Source organism: Salmo trutta, unplaced genomic scaffold (genome assembly GCF_901001165.1).
Source record: "Salmo trutta unplaced genomic scaffold, fSalTru1.1, whole genome shotgun sequence".
NCBI lineage: Eukaryota > Metazoa > Chordata > Actinopteri > Salmoniformes > Salmonidae > Salmo > Salmo trutta.
The window spans coordinates 623,367-651,165 of record NW_021823258.1 but is presented as its reverse complement, the minus strand read 5'-3'; the positions used below and the strand labels follow the sequence as shown (position 1 = coordinate 651,165).

General features: G+C 42.9%; 1 protein-coding gene across 1 annotated transcript in view; it reads right to left on the bottom strand.

Moving 5' to 3' along the window:
- The window catches only part of LOC115189934 (voltage-dependent calcium channel subunit alpha-2/delta-4), a 65,915-nt gene that overhangs the window by 2,216 nt on the left and 35,900 nt on the right, over positions 1 to 27,799 (bottom strand). Inside the window, exons 14-27 of the mRNA XM_029748444.1 lie at positions 27,545 to 27,622; positions 27,123 to 27,203; positions 26,816 to 26,977; positions 26,311 to 26,382; positions 25,079 to 25,140; positions 24,892 to 24,959; positions 23,365 to 23,410; positions 23,105 to 23,202; positions 22,898 to 22,991; positions 20,320 to 20,412; positions 17,224 to 17,241; positions 16,161 to 16,288; positions 13,553 to 13,621; positions 11,690 to 11,764 (exon numbers count right to left, since the gene is read on the bottom strand). Of these exons, the coding sequence (XP_029604304.1) occupies positions 11,690 to 11,764; positions 13,553 to 13,621; positions 16,161 to 16,288; positions 17,224 to 17,241; positions 20,320 to 20,412; positions 22,898 to 22,991; positions 23,105 to 23,202; positions 23,365 to 23,410; positions 24,892 to 24,959; positions 25,079 to 25,140; positions 26,311 to 26,382; positions 26,816 to 26,977; positions 27,123 to 27,203; positions 27,545 to 27,622 (1,144 nt within the window). The remainder of the gene's footprint in view (positions 1 to 11,689; positions 11,765 to 13,552; positions 13,622 to 16,160; positions 16,289 to 17,223; positions 17,242 to 20,319; positions 20,413 to 22,897; positions 22,992 to 23,104; positions 23,203 to 23,364; positions 23,411 to 24,891; positions 24,960 to 25,078; positions 25,141 to 26,310; positions 26,383 to 26,815; positions 26,978 to 27,122; positions 27,204 to 27,544; positions 27,623 to 27,799) is intronic.

Here is a 27,799-nt window from a genome sequence, read left to right as displayed (position 1 = left end):
AAAAGATGCTGCTATTGTCTTTTATCCTTCCAGAAGGTTTTATCCTCCATCTCCTGGTTTCCACCAGCTGTAAGCACACAAAGTTGTGGGGACTTTTCTCTTCCCTCCTCCTCCCTTTCATCCCTCTGTTCCCACCTCCTGGAGGAGTACACACACGCTGTGGGGACTTCTCTCTTCCCTCTCTGTGTAATCTCTATGGAAGGACATCAACCTCTCCTACGAACTAGCAGGATCTTCCCCCAGCCCTGAATTGGCTGGACAACCAGAGCGTATATGATTCTATACTGCTCTATGGTTTAGATGATTTAATATAGCCTCTATTACATGCAGTGACCCAACTCCTGGTTTTTGATAAACATTCATTTGGTCCCGTGTCAGTTTTTCATTTGGTTTTGTTGGTTTTGTTTGCGTGATAACCTGATCTCCTGTAATGTTTTAGAGCTGGTTAGATTTGCTCCGACAAAACCCTACAGGTATACAGTCTTGCTAGCGATGTTGGTTATAAAAAGGTAGCTACTAAGTGAATCCAGTTGTGTTGTTGTTAAATGGGTAATAACCCACGTACAGTACAGTACCACAGTTCTCTGTGAAGTGGAATGAGACCCTGGACCACTACCCAGGATTCCATAGTAGCTTGGGAGGCGTGTCTTGATAACAGATCTTAATATGATGGTAGATAAACAGGCTGATGCTGATGAAAGAGAACTAGAGACAGATGAAATGGGATGTATGGGATGTATGGGATGAAATGGGATGAAATGGGATGAAATGGGATGTATGGGATGTATGGGATGTATGGGATGTATGGGATGAAATGGGATGTATGGGATGAAATGGGATGTATGGGATGAAATGGGATGTATGGGATGAAATGGGATGTATGGGATGAAATGGGATGTATGGGATGAAATGGGATGTATGGGATGAAATGGGATGTATGGGATGAAATGGGATGAAATGGGATGTATGGGATGAAATGGGATGTATGGGATGAAATGGGATGTATGGGATGTATGGGATGAAATGGATGTATGGGATGAAATGGGATGTATGGGATGAAATGGGATGTATGGGATGAAATGGGATGTATGGGATGTATGGGATGTATGGGATGAAATGGGATGTATGGGATGAAATGGGATGAAATGGGATGTATGGGATGAAATGGGATGTATGGGATGTATGGGATGAAATGGATGTATGGGATGAAATGGGATGTATGGGATGAAATGGGATGAAATGGGATGTATGGGATGAAATGGGATGTATGGGATGAAATGGGATGTATGGGATGTATGGGATGTATGGGATGAAATGGGATGTATGGGATGAAATGGATGTATGGGATGAAATGGGATGTATGGGATGAAATGGGATGTATGGGATGAAATGGGATGAAATGGGATGTATGGGATGAAATGGGATGTATGGGATGAAATGGGATGTATGGGATGAAATGGATGTATGGGATGAAATGGGATGTATGGGATGAAATGGGATGTATAGTGAGGGAAAAAAGTATTTCATCCCCTGCTGATTTTGTACGTTTGCACACTGACAAATAAATGATCAGTCTATAATTTGAATGGTAGGTTTATATGAACAGTGAGAGACAGAATAACAACAAAAATATCCAGAAAAACGCATGTCAAAAATGTTATAAATTGATTTGCATTTTAATGAGGGAAATAAGTATTTGACCCCCTCTCAATGAGAAAGATTTCTGGCTCCCAGGTGTCTTTAATACAGGTAACAAACTGAGATAAGGAGCACACTCTTAAAGGGAGTGCTCCTAACCGCAGCTTGTTACCTGTATAAAAGACACCTGTCCACAGAAGCAATCAATCAATCAGATTCCAAACTCTCCACCATGGCCAAGACCAAAGAGCTCTCCAAGGATGTCAGGGACAAGATTGTAGACCTACACAAGGCTGGAATGGGCTACAAGACCATCGCCAAGCAGCTTGGTGAGAAGGTGACAACAGTTGGTGCGATTATTCGCAAATGGAAGAAACACAAAATAACTGTCAATCTCCCTCGGTCTGGGGCTCCATGCAAGATCTCACCTCGTGGAGTTGCAATGATCATGAGAACAGTGAGGAATCAGCCCAGAACTACACGGGAGGATCTTGTCAATGATCTCAAGGCAGCTGGGACCATAGTCACCAAGAAAACAATTGGTAACACACTACGCCGTGAAGGACTGAAATCCTGCAGCGCCCGCAAGGTCCCCCTGCTCATGAAAGCATATATACATGCCCGTCTGAAGTTTGCCAATGAACATCTGAATGATTCAGAGGACAACTGGGTGAAAGTGTTGTGGTCAGATGAGACCAAAATGGAGCTCTTTGGCATCAACTCAACTCGCCGTGTTTGGAGGAGGAGGAATGCTGCCAATGACCTCAAGAACACCATCCCCACCGACAAACATGGAGGTGGAAACATTATGCTTTGGGGGTGTTTTTCTGCTCAGGGGACAGGACAACTTCACCGCATCAAAGGGAAGATGGACGGGGCCATGTACTGTCAAATCTTGGGTGAGAACCTCCTTCCCTCAGCCAGGGCATTGAAAAGGGTTGTGGATGGGTATTCCAGCATGACAATGACCCAAAACACACGGCCAAGGCAACAAAGGAGTGGCTCAAGAAGAAGCACATTAAGGTCCTGGAGTGGCCTAGCCAGTCTCCAGACCTTAATCCCATAGAAAATCTGTGGAGGGAGCTGAAGGTTCGAGTTGCCAAACGTCAGCCTCGAAACCTTAATGACTTGGAGAAGATCTGCAAAGAGGAGTGGGACAAAATCCCTCCTGAGATGTGTGCAAACCTGGTGGCCAACTACAAGAAACGTCTGACCTCTGTGATTGCCAACAAGGGTTTTGCCACCAAGTACTAAGTCATGTTTTGCAGAGGGGTCAAATACTTATTTCCCTCATTAAAATGCCAATCAATTTATAACATTTTTTACATGGATTTTTCTGGATTTTTTTTGTTGTTATTCTGTCTCTCACTGTCCAAATAAACCTACCATTAAAATTATAGACTGATCATTTCTTTGTCAGTGGGCAAACGTACAAAATCAGCAGGGGATCAAATACTTTTTTCCCTCACTGTATGGGATGAACCCTATTCCCAACGCAGTGCACTACATTTAGCTAGAGCCCTATGGGGCCATTTGGGACACATTATAAGGAAAGAGGGAATATGAAGAGTCTATAGCTCAGAACGATACTTTTCCATATGAACTCCTTGTTATTTGCTTCATTAATCTATGTTTGTTTACTTTGTTTGTAATTTTGCTTACTTACTAATTACCGGTATGTGTTCTGTTGTTCATTTAGCATCATAGCAAAACATGTGATCATGTGACCTAGAGGGACAGGAAGTAGGAAGTAGAATCTGTGTTGAGGGACCAATCATTGATCAGGTTTGCTGTCGCTGTGGTAACATAGAAGTGTGTGTGTGATTGAGTGAATGAATGAGTGAGTGAGTGAGTGAGTCAGTGAGTGAGTGAATGAGTGAGTGAGTGAGTGAGTGAGTGAGTGAGTGAGTGAGTGAGTGAGTGAGTGAGTGAGTCAGTGAGTGAGTGAATGAGTGAGTGAGTGTGATTCTCAGATCAGAGACTTTGCAAGACAGTATTTTTGTATTTTAGGTGATAAACAAAATGAAGGTAAATCATTTGGGTTTGGGCCATAGAGATGTGGTAAATCATTTGGGTTTGGGCCATAGAGATGTGGTAAATCATTTGGGTTTGGGCCATAGAGATGTGGTAAATCATTTGGGTTTGGGCCATAGAGATGTGGTAAATCATTGGTTTGGGCCATAGAGATGTGGTAATCATTTGGGTTTGGGCCATAGAGATGTGGTAAATCATTTGGTTTGGGCTCATAGGGATGTGGTAAATCATTTGGGTTTGGGCCATAGAGATGTGGTAATCATTTGGGTTGGGCCATCGGATGTGGGTAAATTCATTTGGGTTTGGGCCATCGGATGTGTAAATCATTGGGTTTGGGCCATAGGGATGTGGTAAATCATTTGGGTTTGGGCCATAGGGATGTGGTAAATCATTTGGGTTTGGGCCATAGGGATGTGGTAAATCATTTGGGTTTGGGCCATAGAGATGTGGTAAATCATTTGGGTTTGGGCCATAGGGATGTGGTAAATCATTTGGGTTTGGGCCATAGAGATGTGGTAAATCATTTGGGTTTGGGCCATAGAGATGTGGTAAATCATTTGGGTTTGGGCCATAGGGATGTGGTAAATCATTTGGGTTTGGGCCATAGAGATGTGTGTAAATCATTTGGGTTGGGCCATAGGGATGTGGTAAATCATTTGGGTTTGGGCCATAGAGATGTGGTAATCATTTGGGTTTGGGCCATAGAGATGTGGTAAATCATTTGGGTTTGGGCCATAGAGATGTGGTAAATCATTTGGGTTTGGGCCATAGAGATGTGGTAAATCATTTGGGTTTGGGCCATAGGGATGTGGTAAATCATTTGGGTTTGGGCCATAGAGATGTGGTAAATCATTTGGGTTTGGGCCATAGAGATGTATTAGAGAGATCATCTTCTATCTTTCTAATGGCCACTTCTGGGACAGCAAGTACATCCTCTAAAACTGTCATGTCGTACCACCCTGTACCACCCTGTACCACCCTGTACCACCCATGTACTACAGTCTGTGGTGTTGATGGTTCCAGATCCTTGCAACAATATCATAATCGATAATAACATATATCAAGTTTCACTATACAGCTCTGGTATGAAATAAAGACTGTCAGGAGAGAGAGAGAGAGAGAGAGAGAGAGAGAGAGAGAGAGACAGAGACAGAGAGAGAGAGAGAGAGAGAGAGAGAGAGAGAGAGACAGAGAGACAGACCGAGACAGAGACACAGAGACAGAGAGAGACAAAGACAGAGAGACAGAGAGCGACAGAGACAGAGAGAAACAGAGAGAGAGACAGAGACAGAGAGACAGAGAGCGACAGAGACAGAGAGAAACAGAGAGAGACACAGAGACAGAGAGACAGAGAGCGACAGAGACAGAGAGAAACAAAGAGAGAGACAGAGACAGAGAGACACAGAAACAGAGAGAGACAAAGACAGACAGAGAGACAGAGAGACAGAGAGACAGAGAGAGAAACAGACAGAGACAGAGACACAGAGAAACTGAGAGACAGAGACAAAAACAGAGAGAGCGAGACAGAGAGAGAGACAGAGAGAGACAGCGACAGAAACAGAGAGAGAGAGAGACAGAGAGAGAGAGAGACAGAGAGAGAGACAAAGAGAGAGACAGAGAGAGAGAGAGACAGAGAGAGAGAGACAAAGAGAGAGACAGAGAGAGAGAGAGAGAGTGAGAGAGAGAGCGACAGAGAGAGAGAGAGAGAGAGAGAGACAGAGACAGAGAGAGAGAGAGAGACAGAGAGAGAAGCCCTGATATGGATGATATGTTTAAATGGATGATATAAGCCTGTGACACACACACACACACAAAGTAGTCAATCCTGTAAGGAGACAGTTGTGAGTTAAGCCATCATACCTCATGCTGCTCCTCTCCAACACTATCATACTGTATCTCTCATCCTGCAAGAATCAACTCTCTCTCTCTGTCTGATTTCCTCCCTTTTTCTCTCTCTGTTATTATTAGGAAGGATCATGGTCGATATAATACTAGTAGGAATGTATAGGCAGTATATTTACATACTCCCTGTCAACATTATAATTACCAAAGGACTAAATCCACAGAAAGCGAAATCCAACACGTCCACGTATGCAGATCTGGGTAGCAACAGTGCCACCCAGAGGTAGAAGGGAGCATAGCATGGTGTGTGAATGAGGAAATATCAAATCATTCTTTGACCCTGAAATAACGTGAGAAATAGAGCAATTTTGGTGTGACAATATTTTTATATATATATTCATATATATAATTTTCATCTGTTCTTTCATCATTCTGAATTAAATACGAGATTTGATCAGGGTGCTTCAAAAACCTCATGACTTTAAACGGTCTCTTCCAATGCCTAAGACGTCTGTACGCGCTGTCAGAGTTCCTATATGTTTGTCGTTAACTCATTACATATCCTAAAGAAGTTCTATATAATAGTACATATGTATCAAGTAATAGAATACAATGTCTAGACATTTTCTGAACAGTGTCTTCTGAATAAAATCAAAATAGTATTATTGAAATAACCAGAAAGCATAAGAGGGGTGAGTTGCTATAAAAGCCTATCGTCTTTATTGTTGTGTTGACTGTGGTAAATACTATTATAATATGACCTAACTATACCCGAAGAGAAGTATTACGGATGATGAAATGAGCCTGCTGAGTTCCTGTCGGTGCGCGGTCCTGTCGGTGCTGAGTTCCTGTCGGTGCAGCCCCATAGTATAATACTGGTTCACGCATTCATATAGACTGTTGCAATGATGCCACTGAGAATCAAGGCTGCGACGCAGTGTGTAGTTTACCATATGAGCATTTTCCTCAACTAACCAACTGTCAATCAACAAGGGTTGTCAACACTTATAAAACACTACCGTTATGCTGAGCGCATCCCCAAAGACAGCATGGCTCTAACCTGATCTCAGATCTGTTGGTTCTCCTGTCAACTTAACTTATTGCTGTCATTGTCAAGCCAAACATGTTTAGCGTGACAACGAGTGACAAGTAGTTGGCATGATGGCACCAGCAGTCTGGTACTCAGGCTAGCACGCTTTGATCTAGTGGGTAATTATCCCTATTAATGTGAATACAGGTCCACGTCCCAAATAGCAACCTATTCCTTACATAAGGCACTACCCTATGACCAGAGTGTGGGCACTAGATAGGGAATAGGGTTGCCATTTGGGACGTAATCCAGGTCTGGGATCTGTTGGTATGGATGAAGCACAATGATGTGGCTGTTGTTAAAACTCATGTTAGGAGAAAAAAGATAGAGCAAGAGAGAGAAAGCGTGAGAGAGAGAGAGAGAGAGAGAGAGAGAGAGAGAGAGAGAGAGAGAGAGAGAGAGCGTTGCCCCTTGAAGTGGGCCTGGATGAATCTCCTCTATTCTGCTTTATTATTTCATTTTACCTACCATTCATTTATTCTATATTTTATTATCTATCTATTTATTTACCTATCTGTCGTTTTTTTCTAAGATTGTTATAATGAACCTATAAAGGGACGATACTAAAATGCTTCTTTATTTTTTGCTCAAGATAACAAGCTGTTTGAAATAACATTTGTGGGCTGTGTATAAAAAAATGTTGAAATGTTTAAAAAAAAGAATAAAGAATGTATTTCCTTAAGATGTTTTGTCTGGAATAAGCATTTATAGAGCATTCAGAAAGTCCTCATAAGCATTCATAAAGCCTTATAAACATTCATAAAGTCCTCATAAACATTCATAAAGTCCTCAAAATCATTCATAAAGTCCTCATAAGCATTCATAAAGTCTTCATAAGCATTCATAAAGTCCTCATGAACATTCATAAAGTCCTCATAAGCATTCATAAACTCCTCATAAGCATTCACAAAGTCCTCAAACATTCATAAAGTCCTCATAAACATTCATAAAGTCCTCAAAATCATTCATAAAGTCCTCATAAGCATTCATAAAGTCCTCATAAACATTCATAAAGTCCTCATAAACATTCATAAAGTCCTCAAAATCATTCATAAAGTCCTCATAAGCATTCATAAAGTCCTCATAAGCATTCATAAAGTCCTCATAATCATTCATAAAGTCCTCATAAGCATTCATAAAGTCCTCAAACATTCATAAAGTCCTCATAAACATTCATAAAGTCCTCAAAATCATTCATAAAGTCCTCATAAACATTCATAAAGTCCTCATAAGCATTCATAAAGTCATCATAAGCATTCATAAGGTCCTCATAAGCATTCATAAAGTCCTCAAACATTCATAAAGTCCTCAAACATTCATAAAGTCCTTATAAGCATTCATAAAGTCCTCATAAGCATTCATAAAGTCCTCATAAACATTCATAAAGTCCTCATAAACATTCATAAAGTCCTCATAAACATAAGCATCCATGAGTCTTCATAAGCCCCAAGCATACACAGTGTCCACAAGATTTATGTCAGCACTGCAAAAGGGACATGTTGGATTTCAGTAGCCAACACTAGTCACAGACCTCAAGGAGCATACTGCATAAACCAGTAAACCCTACCCTAAAGATACATACTGCATTAACCCAGTAAACCCTATCCTAAAGATACATACTGTATTAACCCAGTAAACCCTTTCCTAAAGATACATACTGCATAAACCCAGTAAACCCTATCCTAAAGATACATACTGTATTAACCCAGTAAACCCTATCCTAAAGATACATACTGCATTAACCCAGTAAACCCTATCCTAAAGATACATACTGCATAAACCCAGTAAACCCTATCCTAAAGATACATACTGCATAAACCCAGTAAACCCTATCCTAAAAGCTACCTACTGCATTAACCCAGTAACCCTATCCTAAAGATTCATACTGCATAGCTTACCCAGTAAACCCTATCCTAAAGATACATACTGTATTAACCCAGTAAACCCTATCCTAAAGATACATACTGCATTAACCCAGTAAACCCTATCCTAAAGATACATACTGCATAACCCAGTAAACCCTATCCTAAAGATACATACTGCATAACCCAGTAAACCCTATCCTAAAGATGACATACTGCATTAACCAGTAAACCCTATCCTAAAGATACATACTGCATTAACCCAGTAAACCCTATCCTAAAGATACATACTGCATTAACCCAGTAAACCCTATCCTAAAGATACATACTGCATTAACCCAGTAAACCCTATCCTAAAGATACATACTGCATTAACCCAGTAACCTATCCTAAAGATACATACTGCATTAACCAGGTAAACCCTATCCTAAAGATACATACTGCATAACCCAGTAAACCCTATCCTAAAGATACATACTGCATTAACCCAGTAAACCCTATCCTAAAGATACATACTGCATAAACCCAGTAAACCCTATCCTAAAGATACATACTGCATTAACCCAGTAAACCCTATCCTAAAGATACATACTGCATTAACCCAGTAAACCCTATCCTAAAGATACATACTGCATAAACCCAGTAAACCCTATCCTAAAGATACATACTGCATTAACCCAGTAAACCCTATCCTAAAGATACATACTGCATAAACCCAGTAAACCCTATCCTAAAGATACATACTGCATTAACCCAGTAAACCCTATCCTAAAGATACATACTGCATAAACCCAATCCTAAAGATACATACTGCATTAACCCAGTAAACCCTATCCTAAAGATACATACTGCATAAACCCAGTAAACCCTATCCTAAAGATACATACTGCATAAACCCAGTAAACCCTATCCTAAAGATACATACTGCATTAACCCAGTAAACCCTATCCTAAAGATACATACTGCATTAACCCAGTAAATCCTATCCTAAAGATACATACTGTATTAACCCAGTAAACCCTATCCTAAAGAAACATACTGCATTAACCCAGTAAACCCTATCCTAAAGATACATACTGCATTAACCCAGTAAACCCTATCCTAAAGATACATACTGCATTAACCCAGTAAACCCTATCCTAAAGATACATACTGCATTAACCCAGTAAACCCTATCCTAAAGATACATACTGCATTAACCCAGTAAACCCTATCCTAAAGATACATACTGCATTAACCCAGTAAACCCTATCCTAAAGATACATACTGCATTAACCCAGTAAACCCTATCCTAAAGATACATACTGCATTAACCCAGTAAACCCTATCCTAAAGATACATACTGCATAAATAGTCTTCCTTTAACCAGTCCTCTTCTGAGTTCTGTGAATTCACAAAGAACAGTCATATAGCAAGCAAGCACACACACACACACACACACACACACACACACACACACACACACACACACACACACACACACACACCCTTGCATATTTGATTCCTTCTCTTGTTGGTGAGGCCATGCATTCTCTGCTTCACATGCTGAGCCCGTGATGGGGGGAACAGAACAGCACAGTGGTCATAAAACATTCACAACACACACTTCCTTCCTGTGTGTGCGATATGTGCCCAGTAGCTGTGTTTCTGCGGTCAGAGCAACCCTGGGTAGACTAGTTACCTAGCTACACCATCCAAACACTTGAGAACGCACACACACACACACACACACACACACACACACACACACACACACACACACACACACACACACACACACACACACACACACACACACACACACACACACACACACACACACACACTGTAAGTAGTATCCTCACTCCAGAATGCTGGAGTGCTGCAGCTTGGCTGGGTGTTAAGGTTAGAACACTGATTAGAGAAGTCATCAACAGGAACCGATTCACCAATCAACATGCTGAGCTGAAAACCATGTGAGCAGGGTGGATGTGAGGGGTTTAGTTTGGGGGTTCAGGGGAATGTGAGCAGGGTGGATGTGAGGGGTTTAGTTTGGGGGTTCAGGGGAATGTGAGCAGGGTGGATGTGAGGGGGTTTAGTTTGGGGGTTCAGGGGAATGTGAGCAGGATGGATGTGAGGGGGTTTAGTTTGGGGGGGTCAGGGGAATATGAGCAGGGTGGATGTGAGGGGTTTAGTTTGGGGGTTTAGGGGAATGTGAGCAGGGTGGATGTGAGGGGTTTAGTTTGGGGGTTCAGGGGAATGTGAGCAGGGTTGATGTGAGGGGTTTAGTTTGGGGGTTCAGGGGAATGTGAGCAGGGTTGATGTGAGGGGTTTAGTTTGGGGGTTCAGGGGAATGTGAGCAGGGCTGATGTGAGGGTTTAGTTTGGGGGTTCAGGGGAATGTGAGCAGGGCTGATGTGAGGGTTTAGTTTGGGGGTTCAGGGGGACATGATTGGAGAGAATGTGGATAAGTGATGTGTGTGTGTGACAGATGGACACACACTCAGGATGCAGTTCACGAGGGAAGAGCTGATCTCAGATCATTATGACCGATGAGAGTGTCAGTTACCACAGCATGGCCAAGGACTCTCTGTCTCTCATTCACACACACACAGTCTCAATGCCATTCCTAATGCAGCCTATCATGACTGTTCCATGGAGTGGTTTCTCTCCTCAACCAGGCACCAGGCCTTTAGGAGAACATCATAACCCTCCTGCCTCTAACAGACAACCACAGGGCTGTCCTCTAGTCTGGCCCTGTGACAAAGCAATACCTCAACTCCTACAGCAGAGAGCTCAGAGTCATATTAATGACAACATTTAGTAGTAAAGAGACACTACTCAGAGAGTCATATTAATGACAACATTTAGTAGTAAAGAGACACTACTCAGAGAGTCATATTAAAAAGCATATTAAAAAGTCTCTGTCCATAGGTGGTCCTATCCACAACCACAACAACCAGCATGAATGGTTGTCAATCATTGCCCAACAGATACCAAAGCAGCTTGAAAGGAGTAAAGAAAGAAAGAAAGAAAGAAAGAAAGCGAGAGAACAAGAGAACGAGGGAGCAAGAGAGAGAGAGAGAGAGAGAGAGAGAGAGAGAGACAGCGAGACAGCGAGAGAGAGAGAGACAGAGAGCGAGAGAGCGAGAGAGCGAGACAGCGAGAGAGAGAGAGAGAGACAGAGAGCGAGAGAGCGAGACAGCGAGGGACAGAGATGTAAAAGAGATGATGATTGTTCCTACCTCCAGCCACTGCAGTCTTCTTGCCCACGGTGACAGTCACAGCTGTGGTGGCGATCACCATCCTCCCTGACGCCTCTGATACAGAAATAGAGACAGCTTTCAGAACCCCAATACAGAGGTCCACAGGGTTTGTACATCGTGAACATGGGGATCAAAAGGGTGCAGAGTTTTGCTCTTGCCCAGCTGGCTGAATCAACTAATCAGTTAATCAAGGACTTGATAGCAGCGCTTTCGGATAGCGACAAAATCATTTGCTGAATGGAATATTTTTACTTGATTAGGTGTGAATATGACGTGTGGGTATTAAAACCTGCAGACCTTTGGGGCCCCAGAACCACGTTAACAAACAGCATATCCAGACAGTCAAACCTATGTGTTATGTCTGAGGCCTCCATCTACTACAGCAGGCTGGACTTAACACTAAATCATTAAAACAAGCAAATGACATTTGGCGACAGATCATTTATGTACTCTGCATAAATGCCACGTTAATGTCATGTAATTTAATGTAACATGGTATGTGACCCATGGCACCTTATTCCCTATGAGCCCTGGTCAACAGTAGTGCACTGTAAAGGGACTAGGATGTTATTTGGGATGCAACAATGGCAAAGCTCACTCATGCAATCTATCCATTCACTGTCAGGGAAACAACACTGTGCTACAAACAATGTGAGTAAATCTAATTAGCCTCAATGAATGACTCTGTGACTGATGACTCATGGTGTGTGTGTGTGTGTGTGTGTGTGTGTGTGTGTGTGTGTGTGTGTGTGTGTGTGTGTGTGTGTGTGTGTGTGTGTGTGTGTGTGTGTGTGTGTGTGTGTGCGTGTGTGCGTGTGTGTGTGTGCGTATCAGTGGAGGCTGCTGAGGGGAGGACGGCTCACAATAATGGCTGGAACGGAGCTAATGGAATGGCATCAAACACCTGGAAACCATTTGTTTGATGTATTTGATACCATTCCACTGGTTCCGCTCTAGGCATTACCACAAGCCAGTCCTCCCTAATTAAGGTGCCACCAACCCCCTGTGGTGTAGAGGTGCTGTATTAACTGTTTGTAAATGAAGAGGGTGACATCATGTCTGGTTTCCCTGGTTACAGGGCTATGTCTGTCTGTCTGTCTGTCTGTCTGTCTGTCTGTCTGTCTGTCTGTCTGTCTGTCTGTCTGTCTGTCTGTCTGTCTGTCTGTCTGTCTGTCTGTCTGTCTGTCTGTCTGTCTGTCTGTCTGTGTCTGCCCATCTATCTGCCCATCTATCTGTCTGTCTGTCTGCCCGTCCGTCCGTCCGTCCGTCCGTCTGTCTGTCTGCCCATCCGTCCGTCTATCTGTCTCACTGGGGGGATTGATATCAGGCATTGAGCTGCAGGGATGTCAGTAGAGACAGACAGACACTACATGGTGAATGCTAAGGCTCCCCGGGCCTGCTTACAGCAGAGACAACCCACTGTCTAACACAAGTGTCTGTCTGTCTGTCTACAACATGAAATGGTAAGTTCATACTCTAAGCGATGTACTTAGAGACACATAATGAAATGTCCTTCATCTCCTCCTTGACTATCCATGCCCTCCCCCGCCCACATTCATCATCCCATGGACGTCAGGAGAGAAAATGGAGAGCTATATTAATGACTTTACAACAAGACCAGGCAGTTCAGAGAAGGATCATGCAGAGAGACAGAGAGAGACAGAGAGAGATGAATAGAGAGAGAGAAATAGAGAGATAGTGTTTGGGATCGAGACAGAGAGATGGAGAGAGGTAAAGATAGGTAGAAGCTGAGAGAGAGAGATAAAGGAGAAAGAGACAGAAGGGACTGTGAAGCATGCTGGTAGGTGAGCCAGGTAGAGATAGGCTGTTTAATTGAAATACCCTCCTCGTCCTCAAGGTCATCCGGGCTGGAGGTGGCGCTATGGTCCTCCTCATAGTCCCTGAACACATCTGATGAGGACACCAGACCAGGAGCCTTTCAGAGGCCACCACATCACACAACTACACTGGGGGACATTATGGCCCCTGAACACATCTGATGAGGACACCAGACCAGGAGCCTTTCAGAGGCCTCACAGGGACATGGCAGAGACCACCACATTAAAGTACTTTAATAGAGATGACTGTTTATACCCTCATACCCTGGGTAATGTCCTACCGATATACTAAGTTCCCCAACCGACAGTTTTATAAGGAAGGATTTACATGTGCTGATCGTGATTAGGGCTGCGATGAATTTTGGACGACGGTTATTGTTCAGCCAAATGACTGCAGTCACAGTGTCACAAGTTTCTTCATCTTCCGATGATATAGAGAAATCGTCGTCTGAGAACGTGGACCAATACGCAGTAGAGTTGGTGCTCATCATCTTAATTTATTAAATGACGTTGAACACGAGAAAACAAGAAAACAACAAGAACGACGAATGACAGTTTTGCAGGCTATATAAAACGCAGTGCAAAATCAATCTCCCACAAAAGACAAACACAAACACACCCTCATATGGGACTCTCAATCAAAGGCAAATAGACAACACCTGCCTTCAACTGAGAGTCCCAACCCCAATGAACCCAAACATAGAAACAGACACACTAGACTAAACATAGAATACATGAAAATCAAACAGTGCCCAAAAACCCCGGAATACCTAAATCAAATGCCCCTTCAACAAACACACCACCCCGAACCACATAAAACAAATACCCTCTGCCACGTCCTGACCAAACTACAATACCAATTAACCCTTATACTGGCCAGGACGTGACACACAGTTGTAATCTTTGTTATTGTTGTTGAAGATGCACATATTCTCCTCCTGACTGCGCGGGCTGCAGCTGGAGGGAGGCGAATATGTGCATATTCTCCTCCTGACTGCGCGGGCTGCAGCTGGAGGGTTTAAACGCTTATGACGGTTATTTTATTTACATGACGGGTCTTCATCCATAATCCTCGGTCACACGGTTATACTGTAATACGGTTATACGGTTATACTGTAATACGATAATATGGTAATACGGTTATACGGTAATACGGTTATAATGTAATACGGGTATACGGTTATACGGTAATACTGTAATACGGTTATACTGTAATACGGTTATACGGTAATACGGTTATACGGTTATACGGTAATATGGTTAACCGGCAATACAGTTAACCGGTTATACGGTAATACGGGAATATGGTTATATGGCAATATGGTAATACGGTTATACGGTAATACGGTTATACGGTTATACGGTAATATGGTTAACCGGTTATACGGCAATACGGTAATACGGTAATTGTGCCAGCCCTAATCGTGACCACTATGTAAATGTCAAGATCTTTCAATAAGCTGTTTTACTTCCTGGAGTTGAGTGAAATGATTGTACAGTGAGCTGCTATGGATAAGAGACTGACATGTAGAAATGTAACTAGAGCCACTGGTCTACATTGGACAATACGCAGATACAGCCTTTCTGACTGTTGAGTTACCTGTACATACACGCTGGATACATACACCCTGGATACATACACCCTGGATACATACACCCTGGATACATACACCCTGGATACATACACCCTGGATACATACACCTTGGATACATACACCATGGATACATACACCCTGGATACATACACCTGGATACATACACCCTGGATACATACACCCTGGATACATACACCCTGGATACATACACCCTGGATACATACACCCTGGCGTTGCACCAGCCAGAATAGATGTTAAATCTCCCTGTACTGTTGTGCTTTAGTCCCAGACAGGCTGTCTATCTGTATTAGGTGGTTATTGTTCTGTTACAAGACAATCACAAACAGGAAAGCTATTGATCGTGTCTGGGTTTATAAAAATGGAAATTCACCAGAGCCACTAAGGTAGCTTGTGAGTAATGTTTAGAGAGTAAATATGCATCCCAAATGTTACCCTATTCCCTATGGTTCCCTGTGAACCCTGGACAAAAGTAGTGCACTACATAGGGAATAGGGTGCCACTCGGGACACTACCTAGATAAAGGGGCTTGCTGTCTGTCGCTGCTGGCGGTTGCTAGGCTGGGGGTTGCTATGGCGACTGTATCTCTGTGGGAGCAGAGAGAAAGTAGTCCCTACCTTTGATGTTACTATTCCGTTTATTTAAACTCCACAAGGACATTGTATTAGGTGGTTATTGTACTTTTACAAGACAATCACAAACATAAATAGCTATTGATCCTCTGTAGCTCAGTTGGTAGAGCATGGCGCTTTCATCATTTTGGATAAAAGTGTTTGCTTAATGGCATATATTGATCAACTGGCCAATTTTCCCGGGCGACAGAGTGGGAGAACAGAGAGAAAGTAGTCCCTACCTCTGAAAGTAGAAAGTAGTTCCTACTCCTGGTGTAACTGTTCAGTTGTTGTCCCAGACTCCATACGGGTATTATTAGGTGGTTATTGTACTGTTACAAGACAATCACAACAGTGTGTGGTGGAGCAGAGAGAAAGTAGTCCCTACCTCTGGTGTCCTCTTTGGGGATGTAGTACAGGAACTTGCCGGCGGGGTACTCTGCAGCGCGGCGATACCACACGGGGAAGTGGTCCATTGTAAAGATGTTCTCCTTGTCCGACGGAGACAGGAATTTCCTGTGAGGGGTCAGAATTGGGTGTAACACAGATACAATTATTACTTATTGATTTAAGTGATCAATAAAATATTTTAAAAAAACATTTATGAGCATTTGTAAACATCTATAAGCATTTAAAAGGCTTTTTAATGAAAGCTATCATAAAGTGTTGCCAAAATCTTGAAATCAATTGTAAAACAAGAAGCCAGTGCAGTGCGAGGAAGGCAGGCTGGGATCTACAGGATTATAATCTACTGTCTTGGTACTAGTTAAAATGATCTACAGGATTATAATCTACTGTCTTGGTACTAGTTAAAATGATCTACAGGATTATAATCTACTGTCTTGGTCCTAGTTAAAATGATCTACAGGATTATAATCTACTGTCTTGGTCCTAGTTAAAATTATCTACAGGATTATAATCTACTGTCTTGGTACTAGTTAAAATGATCTACAGGATTATAATCTACTGTCTTGGTCCTAGTTAAAATGATCTACAGGATTATAATCTACTGTCTTGGTACTAGTTTAAAGCTTTAACTAAACCAAAGTAGATCATTTTAAGATTGTTCTGTACATCAGTTGGGGTCTCTATACTGTAAGCTTCAATATGAGGACCTAAACCTGGCATGAAAGTGCATCATTGTAGCTGTGAGGGTTAATATAGTCAAAATGTTTGCCTTGGGGTAAATTGAGCCAATGGTTGAGCCAATGGTTGAGCCAATGGCAAGTTGAGCAAATTGAAGGGTTTTCTTGCCGTGTTTAATGCAAGGCATTATCACTAGGATAGGATCTACAGGATTATAATCTACTGTTTTGGTCCTAGTTAAAAGCTTTGCTTCTGCATGTGATGAAATGCAGAAGCCAGTCCATTGAAGCTTGCTTTTTGCAACTAAAAGAAACCTTTAAGACCAAAATGAACCAAAATCAGGTCATTTTCTGTCATGTACTGACTTGGAGAAGACCTTTGGTCTGGAAACACAGGAGTTGGGAGGGTCACAGGTCACAAGAAGGGGTGAGGGGTGTGTGGTAAGATACAGAGAAGTTAGCCAGATTCAGAAAGCAACCATGTCAGAAGAACAATGTGCTGTTGAAGCAGTGTGTAGAGGGGAGAGTGGGGTAAGTTGAACCAAAGGGGTAAGTTGAGCCAAAGGGGTAAGTTGAGCCACCCTTGTTTCTAGTAAACAATACACCACATTAATAATTTAACCAAATATTTAGGAAGAGGCCTTCATTTCAGGGAGTCTGTGAAGGAAGAAACCACATGGAAAAAGGAGTAAGCAAGTTACAGTAGGTTAAAAAACGGATTTTCCCCAAGTCAAATGAAGGTGTTATGTTACACCGTAGGTTTCATAATGCTTGTATCTAAACTAAAGTAGATATTAAGATTGTTCTATACATCAGTTGAGGTCTCTGTAAGCTTCAATATGAGGACCTAAACCTAACATGAAAGTACATCATTATAGCAGTGTGGGCTAATATAGTGAAAATGTCTGCCTTGGGGTAAATTGAGCCAATGGAAGTGTTTTCCTCCCAGGCGTAATGCGAGGTACTATCTCTGGGATATGAGGTAACAACAGGGCCTGCCTATGTTAAAGTGCTTCAAAATCACAAAGTGTTTGTTAGGTATTAAGCCTGTGTCAAAAGATGCTTAAAAAGACCAAAAAAAGCATTTGTGATGAATTGTGTTTAAGAAATAAAGATAGACATGGTTTTAAAATAGTAGTGGTAATATTTCATTCAATAGAGAGATTTGTAGGCGGCTTAACTTACCCTGTCGTGCAGACAAGCTATGTTTTCAAAACTGTAATGTTTACATGAATTTTGATTATTTCCAGGGATACACAACATCCTGAAATATATGTAAATATATGTAAATATATGTATATGTATCCTTATCAGAAAGAAAACTTTATTTCCTTTGACAGAGTGATGCTGAATGTAAAAATGGCTCATCTTACCCCACTCTCCCCTACCGTATTGTACTACCTAGATGCCCTGACCAAAGGAGGCTGCTGAGGGGAGGAGGGCTCATAATAATGGAATGGCATCAGACACCTGGAAACCATGGAATTGATATATGTGATACCATTCCACTAATGTCACTCCAGCCAATACCACAAGCCTGTCCTCCCCAATAAGGTGCCACCAACCTCCTTCATCACCCACTAGAGGGCCATGACAGTCCACTGGAGGTTATTCTTGAAGGTAATTTCTCCACAAAGGAAACAACACAAACACAAACACAAACACGTCCCTCAGAACTAAGAGCAATAACCCAGCCATCCCTGTACACAATCGCTGTAAGAGGGACTCTCCATTTTGCAGAGTCGGCAAGTTCGTTTTCAAAACAAATTTCAAATCAAACGGTTGAGTCCCAAATGGCACTCTAATCCCTATATAATACACTACCTCTAAACCAGAGTCCATAGGGCCTATATAATACACTACCTCTAAACCAGAGTCCATAGGGCCTATATAATACACTACCTCTAAACCAGAGTCCATAGGGCCTATATAATACACTACCTCTAAACCAGAGTCCATAGGGTCTATATAATACACTACCTCTAAACCAGAGTCCATAGGGCCTATATAATACACTACCTCTAAACCAGAGTCCATAGGGCCCGGTCAAAAGTACTGCCCATATGGAATAGGGACTCAGTCAGTCTCCAGGCTGATATCTTCAGATCCATCAAACACAGAGCCTCCTAATGGATCATGTAGACACACACTTGTTAAGGTCAACAAAGAGCTGCTGGCCCAAAACTCTCCCTCACAGAGGAGAATTACACAATGAGTAACGGGAGCAATCAGATGACTGATAGCTAGTGAGATTATGTAGGGTGTTAGTCACTCTGAGCCAAAACCCTGCCTGGCAAGAGGGTACTGCCAGGGCAGTTAAGAGTCCTGAAGAGCCCTAACAAGAACAGTTACTGGAGAGATAAGAGTCTCTCTGAGAGCAGAGTAGACTACAGACAGACTAGTCCGTTTCTACAGACAGACTGAATAACAGAGTAAATCTCCTTTTGGCAAGTAGAGGTTTACAGCCATCCTGCTACAGTCATGGTATCTTCTGACTGTTATACTGTACAAAGGACTCACCCACCCACTAACTCACCTACTCACCCACCCACCCACTACCTCACCCACCCACTAACTCACCCACCCACCCACCCACCCACTAACTCACCCACCCACCCACCCACTAACTCACCCACCCACTAACTCACTCACCCACCCACTAACTCACCCACCCACCCACTAACTCACCCACCCACCCACCCACTAACTCACCCACCCACCCACTAACTCACCCACCCACTAACTCACCCACCCACTAACTCACCCACCCACTAACTCACTCACCCACTAACTCACCCACCCACCCACTAACTCACCCACCCACTAACTCACCCACCCACTAACTCACCCACCCACCCACTAACTCACCCACCCACTAACCCACCCACCCACTAACCCACCCACCCACTAACTCACCCACCCACTAACTCACCCACCCACCCACCCACTAACTCACCCACCCACCCACTAACTCACCCACCCACCCACCCACTAACCCACCCACTAACTCACCTACTCACCCACCCACTAACTCACCCACCCACCCACCCACTAACTCACCCACTAACTCACCAACTCACCCACCAACCCACTAACTCACCAACTCACCCACCCACTAACTCACCCACCAACCCACTAACTCACCCACCAACCCACTAACTCACCCACCCACCCACTAACTCACCCACTCACCCACCCACTAACCCACCCACTAACTCACCCACCCACTAACTCACCCACTAACCCACCCACTCACCCACTGACTCACCCACTCACTCACTAACTCACCCACCCACCCACTAACTCACCCACCCACCCACCCACTAACCCACCCACTCACCCACTCACCCACTGACTCACCCACCGGATGTAATAAATGTAGCCACTTATGTACAGCAGAGACAACCCAGTAAAACAACCGATGATAAGCCAATGTGTTTCAGTACTGGAGGTCTGACTTACTTGGCAACACGTTTCTCAATGCCCACATATCTGCTGACCCTCATCAGACCAGACCGGGTCCCCAGGAACGCAGTCTCCACCCCCTCGTCCATACTGAACACACAGAGGAGAGACGAGGAGGGGCAATAACACAACAGCTGAAAATCAGCCATCTAATCAAATCTAAACAATGACGGAAAAATGATGTAGAACATTTATCAACAGATAATAAATATGGGATATAATGGCAGCATGGTATGTTACAGCACTGTTACCACCCAGATGGGTTGAAGATCATGTCTGTCTGGTAGGCCTCTAATGTAGTGGTTTAGTGTAGTAGTGTAGTAGTGTAGTGGTGTAGTAGTGTAGTAGTGTAGTAGTGTAGTGGTGTAGTAGTGTAGTAGTGTAGTGGTGTAGTGTAGTAGTGTAGTAGTGTAGTGGTGTAGTGGTGTAGTGTAGTAGTGTAGTAGTGTAGTGGTGTAGTAGTGTAGGTAGTGTAATAGTGTAGTAGTGTAGTGGTTTAGTGTAGTAGTGTAGTAGTGTAGTGGTGTAGTGGTGTAGTGTAGTGGTGTAGTAGTGTAGGTAGTGTAATAGTGTAGTAGTGTAGTGGTTTAGTGTAGTAGTGTAGCAGTGTAGTAGTGTAGTAGTGTAGTAGTGTAGTGGTTTAGTAGTGTGGTAGTGTAGTAGTGTAGTGGTGTAGTAGTGTGGTAGTGTAGTAGTATAGTAGTGTAGTTGTGTAGTAGTGTAGTAGTGTGGTAGTGTAGTAGTATAGTAGTGTAGTTGTGTAGTAGTGTAGTAGTGTAGTAGTGTAGTAGTGTGGTAGTGTGGTAGTGTAGTAGTGTGGTAGTGTAGTAGTGTAGTGGTTTAGTGTGGTAGTGTGGTAGTGTAGTAGTGTGGTAGTGTGGTAGTGTGGTAGTGTGGTAGTGTAGTAGTGTGGTAGTGTAGTAGTGTAGTGGTTTAGTAGTGTGGTAGTGTAGTAGTGTAGTGGTTTAGTGTGGTAGTGTAGTAGTGTGGTAGTGTAGTAGTGTGGTAGTGTAGTAGTGTAGTAGTGTAGTGTGGTAGTGTAGTGGTTTAGTGTGGTAGTGTAGTAGTGTGGTAGTGTGGTAGTGTAGTAGTGTGGTAGTGTAGTAGTGTAGTAGTGTGGTAGTGTAGTAGTGTAGTGGTGAAGTAGTGTAGTGGTTTAGTAGTGTGGTAGTGTAGTGTAGTAGTGTAGTAGTGTGGTAGTGTGGTAGTGTGGTAGTGTAGTAGTGTAGTAGTGTAGTAGTGTAGTAGTGTAGTCGTGTAGTGGTTTAGTAGTGTGGTAGTGTAGTAGTGTAGTAGTGTAGTAGTGTGGTAGTGTAGTAGTGTAGTAGTGTGGTAGTGTAGTAGTGTGGTAGTGTAGTAGTGTAGTGGTGAAGTAGTGTAGTGGTTTAGTAGTGTGGTAGTGTAGTGTAGTAGTGTGGTAGTGTAGTAGTGTAGTAGTGTGGTAGTGTAGTAGTGTAGTAGTGTGGTAGTGTAGTAGTGTGGTAGTGTAGTAGTGTAGTAGTGTAGTAGTGTAGTAGTGTGGTAGTGTAGTAGTGTAGTAGTGTGGTAGTGTAGTAGTGTAGTAGTGTGGTAGTGTGGTAGTGTAGTAGTGTAGTAGTGTAGTGGTTTAGTGTGGTAGTGTAGTAGTGTGGTAGTGTAGTAGTGTGGTAGTGTGGTAGTGTAGTAGTGTAATAGTGTAGTAGTGTAGTGGTTTAGTGTAGTAGTGTAGTAGTGTAGTGGTGTAGTAGTGTAGTGGTTTAGTGTGGTAGTGTAGTAGTGTAGTAGTGTGGTAGTGTAGTAGTGTGGTAGTGTGGTAGTGTAGTAGTGTAATAGTGTAGTAGTGTAGTGGTGTAGTGGTGTAGTGTAGTAGTGTAGTGGTGTAGTAGTGTAGTGGTTTAGTGTGGTAGTGTAGTAGTGTGGTAGTGTAGTAGTGTAGTAGTGTGGTAGTGTAGTAGTGTAGTAGTGTAGTAGTGTAGTAGTGTGGTAGTGTGGTAGTGTAGTAGTGTAGTAGTGTAGTGGTTTAGTGTGGTAGTGGTTTAGTGTGGTAGTGTAGTAGTGTAGTAGTGTGGTAGTGTAGTAGTGTAGTAGTGTAGTGTGGTAGTGTAGTAGTGTGGTAGTGTAGTAGTGTGGTAGTGTGGTAGTGTAGTAGTGTAGTAGTGTAGTAGTGTAGTAGTGTAGTAGTGTGGTAGTGTGGTAGTGTAGTAGTGTGGTAGTGTAGTAGTGTAGTGGTTTAGTGGTTTAGTGTGGTAGTGTAGTAGTGTGGTAGTGTAGTAGTGTAGTAGTGTAGTAGTGTGGTAGTGTAGTAGTGTAGTAGTGTAGTGGTTTAGTGGTTTAGTGTGGTAGTGTAGTAGTGTGGTAGTGTAGTAGTGTAGTAGTGTAGTAGTGTGGTAGTGTAGTAGTGTGGTAGTGTAGTGGTGAAGTAGTGTGGTAGTGTAGTAGTGTGGTAGTGTAGTAGTGTAGTAGCGTGGTAGTATAGTAGTGTAGTAGTGTAGTAGTGTGGTAGTATAGTAGTGTAGTAGTGTAGTAGTGTAGTAGTGTAGTAGTGTAGTAGCGTGGTAGTGTAGTAGTGTAGTAGGGCAGTATCCATGGTAATTACCCAGATGGGTTGAGCATCAATGCTGTCCAGTAAGCCTCCATGGGGGCTGTGACCACAGCATCAAACAGAGTCTGTCTCAACAGTTTCTCATCACCTAGAGACCATGAATGAGATTCCTGTTAAAGGTCAATCTAAGGCTCTTTTTGAAATAGCGTATTACTATTTGAATGTACTGTGGGTTAAGTGTGATGTATGTGGAAAGCTCACACTCCAGATCAGGTTCCTTCCCAGTGAGGTATCGAAACACAGCCTGTAGCTGGGTCAGCTTGCGGTGGTGAGGGTCAATGTCTGTCTCACAGTAGGTCCTGTACACACACACACACACACACACACACACACACACACACACACACACACACACACACACACACACACACACACACATCAGTAATAGTGTACCAGTCAGGTTGTATAGCTAGCTGGTGAGTGAAAGAATAGGGAGAGAAACTGATTTGTCAAACACTCACCACTCATTTGCGATGGACACATCTGGCTGCATCAGGTCATTGAGACCTGTGGATGAAAACAAGTTATAACACCTGGTTTAGTAGTTTACTGCAGAGACCTGTGGATGAAAACAAGTTATAACACCGTGGTTTAGTAGTTATACTGCAGAGGCCTGTGGATGAAAACAAGTTATAACACCATGGTTTAGTAGTTATACTGCAGAGACCTGTGGATGAAAACAAGCTTTAACACCGTGGTTTAGTAGTTATACTGCAGAGACCTGTGGATGAAAACAAGTTATAACACCGTGGTTTAGTAGTTATACTGCAGAGGCCTGTGGATGAAAACAAGCTATAACACCATGGTTTAGTAGTTATACTGCAGAGGCCTGTGGATGAAAACAAGCTTTAACACCATGGTTTAGTAGTTATACTGCAGAGACCTGTGGATGAAAACAAGCTTTAACACCATGGTTTAGTAGTTATACTGCAGAGACCTGTGGATGAAAACAAGCTTTAACAACCATGGTTTAGTAGTTATACTGCAGAGGCCTGTGGATGAAAACAAGTTATAACACCATGGTTTAGTAGTTATACTGCAGAGACCTGTGGATGAAAACAAGTTATAACACCATGGTTTAGTAGTTATACTGCAGAGGCCTGTGGATGAAAACAAGTTATAAAACAGTGGTTTAGTAGTTATACTGCAGAGGCCTGTGGATGAAAACAAGTTATAACACCATGGTTTAGTAATTATACTGCAGAAGACTGTGGATGAAAACAAGCTTTAACACCATGGTTTAGTAGTTATACTGCAGAGACCTGTGGATGAAAACAAGCTTTAACACCATGGTTTAGTAGTTATACTGCAGAGACCTGTGGATGAAAACAAGCTTTAACACCATGGTTTAGTAGTTATACTGCAGAGGCCTGTGGATGAAAACAAGTTATAACACCATGGTTTAGTAGTTATACTGCAGAGACCTGTGGATGAAAACAAGTTATAACACCATGGTTTAGTAGTTGTACTGCAGAGGCCTGTGGATGAAAACAAGTTATAACACCATGGTTTAGTAATTATACTGCAGAAGACTGTGGATGAAAACAAGCTTTAACACGATGGTTTAGTAGTTATACTGCAGAGGCCTGTGGATGAAAACAAGTTATAACACCGTGGTTTAGTAGTTATACTGCAGAGGCCTGTGGATGAAAACAAGTTATAACACAGTGGTTTAGTAGTTATACTGCAGAGGCCTGTGGATGAAAACAAGCTTTAACACCTGGTTTAGTAGTTATACTGCAGAGGCCTGTGGATGAAAACAAGCTATAACACCTGGTTTAGTAGTTATACTGCAGAGGCCTGTGGATGAAAACAAGCTATAACACCTGGTTTAGTAGTTATACTGCAGAGGCCTGTGGATGAAAACAAGCTATAACACCTGGTTTAGTAGTTATACTGCAGAGACCTGTGGATGAAAACAAGCTTTAACACCATGGTTTAGTAGTTATACTGCAGTGTTTGTTGTTCAGGTAAGACAGACGACTTACCTTCCTTTACAGACACGTTCCCTATGAAGATGTATTCACCGTGCCCTCTGGTCAGCACCATGCCAAGACTGTAGAAACACACTCATTACACGTTTACACGCTTTCTATTGTTTTTGCCACATTATAACTGTTTATGACACGTCTGTATAGAAGAAGAATGTTAATTGTCTGTGTTGACTGAACCAACCTGAACGGCGTCTCGTTGATGGTTGTGTAGAAGTAGTCATTCTTCAGAAACATGACTCTTCTCTGGTAGGAGAATAAACAGCTCTTAAAGGTTGTAGTAGGCTCTATCTCATGTCACCTTGTACCAGGACTACTGCTGTGTATCAATAACTATGTCATGTCACCTTGTACCAGGACTACTGCTGTGTTATCCATAACTATGTCATGTCACCTTGTACAAGGACTACTGCTGTGTTATCCATAACTATGTCATGTCACCTTGTACTAGGACTACTGCTGTGTTATCAATAACTATGTCATGTCACCTTGTACCAGGACTACTGCTGTGTTATCAATAACTATGTCATGTCACCTTGTACCAGGACTACTGCTATGTTATCAATAACTATGTCATGTCACCTTGTACCAGGACTACTGCTGTGTTATCAATAACTATGTCATGTCACCTTGTACCAGGACTACTGCTGTGTTATCAATAACTATGTCATGTCACCTTGTACCAGGACTACTGCTGTGTTATCAATAACTTTGTCATGTCACCTTGTACCAGGACTACTGCTGTGTTATCAATAACTACGTCATGTCACCTTGTACTAGGACTACTGCTGTGTTATCCATAACTATGTCATGTCACCTTGTACCAGGACTACTGCTGTGTTATCAATAACTATGTCATGTCACCTTGTACCAGGACTACTGCTGTGTTATCAATAACTATGTCATGTCACCTTGTACTAGGACTACTGCTGTGTTATCAATAACTATGTCATGTCACCTTGTACTAGGACTAGTGCTGTGTTATCAATAACTATGTCATGTCACCTTGTACCAGGACTACTGCTGTGTTATCCATAACTATGTCATGTCACCTTGTACCAGGACTGCTGCTGTGTTATCCATAACTATGTCATGTCACCTTGTACCAGGACTACTGCTGTGTTATCAATAACTATGTCATGTCACCTTGTACTAGGACTACTGCTGTGTATCAATAACTATGTCATGTCACCTTGTACTAGGACTACTGCTATGTATCAATAACTATGTCATGTCACCTTGTACCAGGACTACTGCTGTGTTATCAATAACTATGTCATGTCACCTTGTACTAGGACTACTGCTGTGTATCAATAACTATGTCATGTCACCTTGTACTAGGACTACTGCTGTGTTATCAATAACTATGTCATGTCACCTTGTACTAGGACTAGTGCTGTGTTATCCATAACTTACCCCTTTCTCTACAGTGGCTCTGACGTCTAAGGACAGAGTCCCTGTCTCTCCTTTTACCATGGCAGTTCTCAACTGAAAGGAACATACACACGGTCACAATCAGAGACTGTCTAATGTGGCTGTGAATAAGAAACGTGTGGATGTGTGTGTGTGTGTGTGTGTGTGTGTGTGTGTGTGTGTGTGTGTGTGTGTGTGTGTGTGTGTGTGTGTGTGTGTGTGTGTGTGACCTATTCATTAGTATTCATCAGTGATATTGTTGTGAATAATGAAACTGAACCAAATAGCTCTGAGCCATCTATTTACAATCAATATTTACAATGTAAACTAAATGCTAGCGTGTTATATTTGTTTTGTAAGTGTGTGTGTGTGTGTGTGTGTGTGGGTGTGTGTATGTGTGTGCCTGTGTATGTGCCTGTGTGTGTGTGTGGTGTGTGTGTGTGTGTGTGTGTGTGTGTGTGTGTGTGTGTGTGTGTGTGTGTGTGTGTGTGTGTGTGTTATTACTCACTGTCTCATCTGTGTCCTCCCACTCCACCTCAGCCAGATCCACACTGTTGTAGTTGGGTTTTGGCTTCAGCTTCTTTCCCTCCTTATACAGGGGTCGGAGGGCAGGGTGGGCCAGAATATAACCGTTGTTGGTGTTGAGGAAGGCGTAACCATGGACACCCAGCTACAGGAGACACACAGGGAGACATGTATCTCATGGAGGAGGGTCAGACAGTCGATAAGGTATCAGTACAGACTAAACAGCTCCATAGGAGGACATCAAAGACTACAGGAACGTGTTGTCCAAACAGGTGAAAGGTTTTTGGTACCTTGTATCTAGGAGCCAGCCTCATCAGCTCTCTCAGAGGGACGTCAGTACCCACAACCCCCAGCAGAATACCATGAGACAACTGGACGCAGACAGACAGAGACACAGAGAGACAAGGATGGGTCCATTAGCCGACAGTACCATGAATCAGCCCGGCCTGTCACTGTCGTGGTTGATTTAGCTTCACTCTAGGGCTTGGTCCAAACAGAGCCCTATTCCCTATATAGTGCACTACTTTAGACCAGAGCCCTATTCCCTATATAGTGCACTACTTTAGACCAGAGCCCTATTCCCTATATAGTGCACTACTTTAGACCAGAGTCCTATTCCCTATGTAGTGCACTACTTTAGACCAGAGTCCTATTCCCTATGTAGTGCACTACTTTAGACCAGAGTCCTATGGGACTAATCCCAGACACTCACCGTCTCCTTCTTCTTGCTGAACACAGGCATGGCCACCGAGGTCATGAGGAGGAGGCTCTGAGCCTGGGTGTTGAACAGCTGGGAAGGAACAGGTACACAGTTAGTCTCTGATACGACTGGAAAACAACACACATCTACTGTCAGGTACAGAGGACGACCAGTCTGATACTATAAACACATCTACTGTCAGGTACAGAGGACGACCAGTCTGATACTATAAACACATCTACTGTCAGGTACAGAGGACGACCAGTC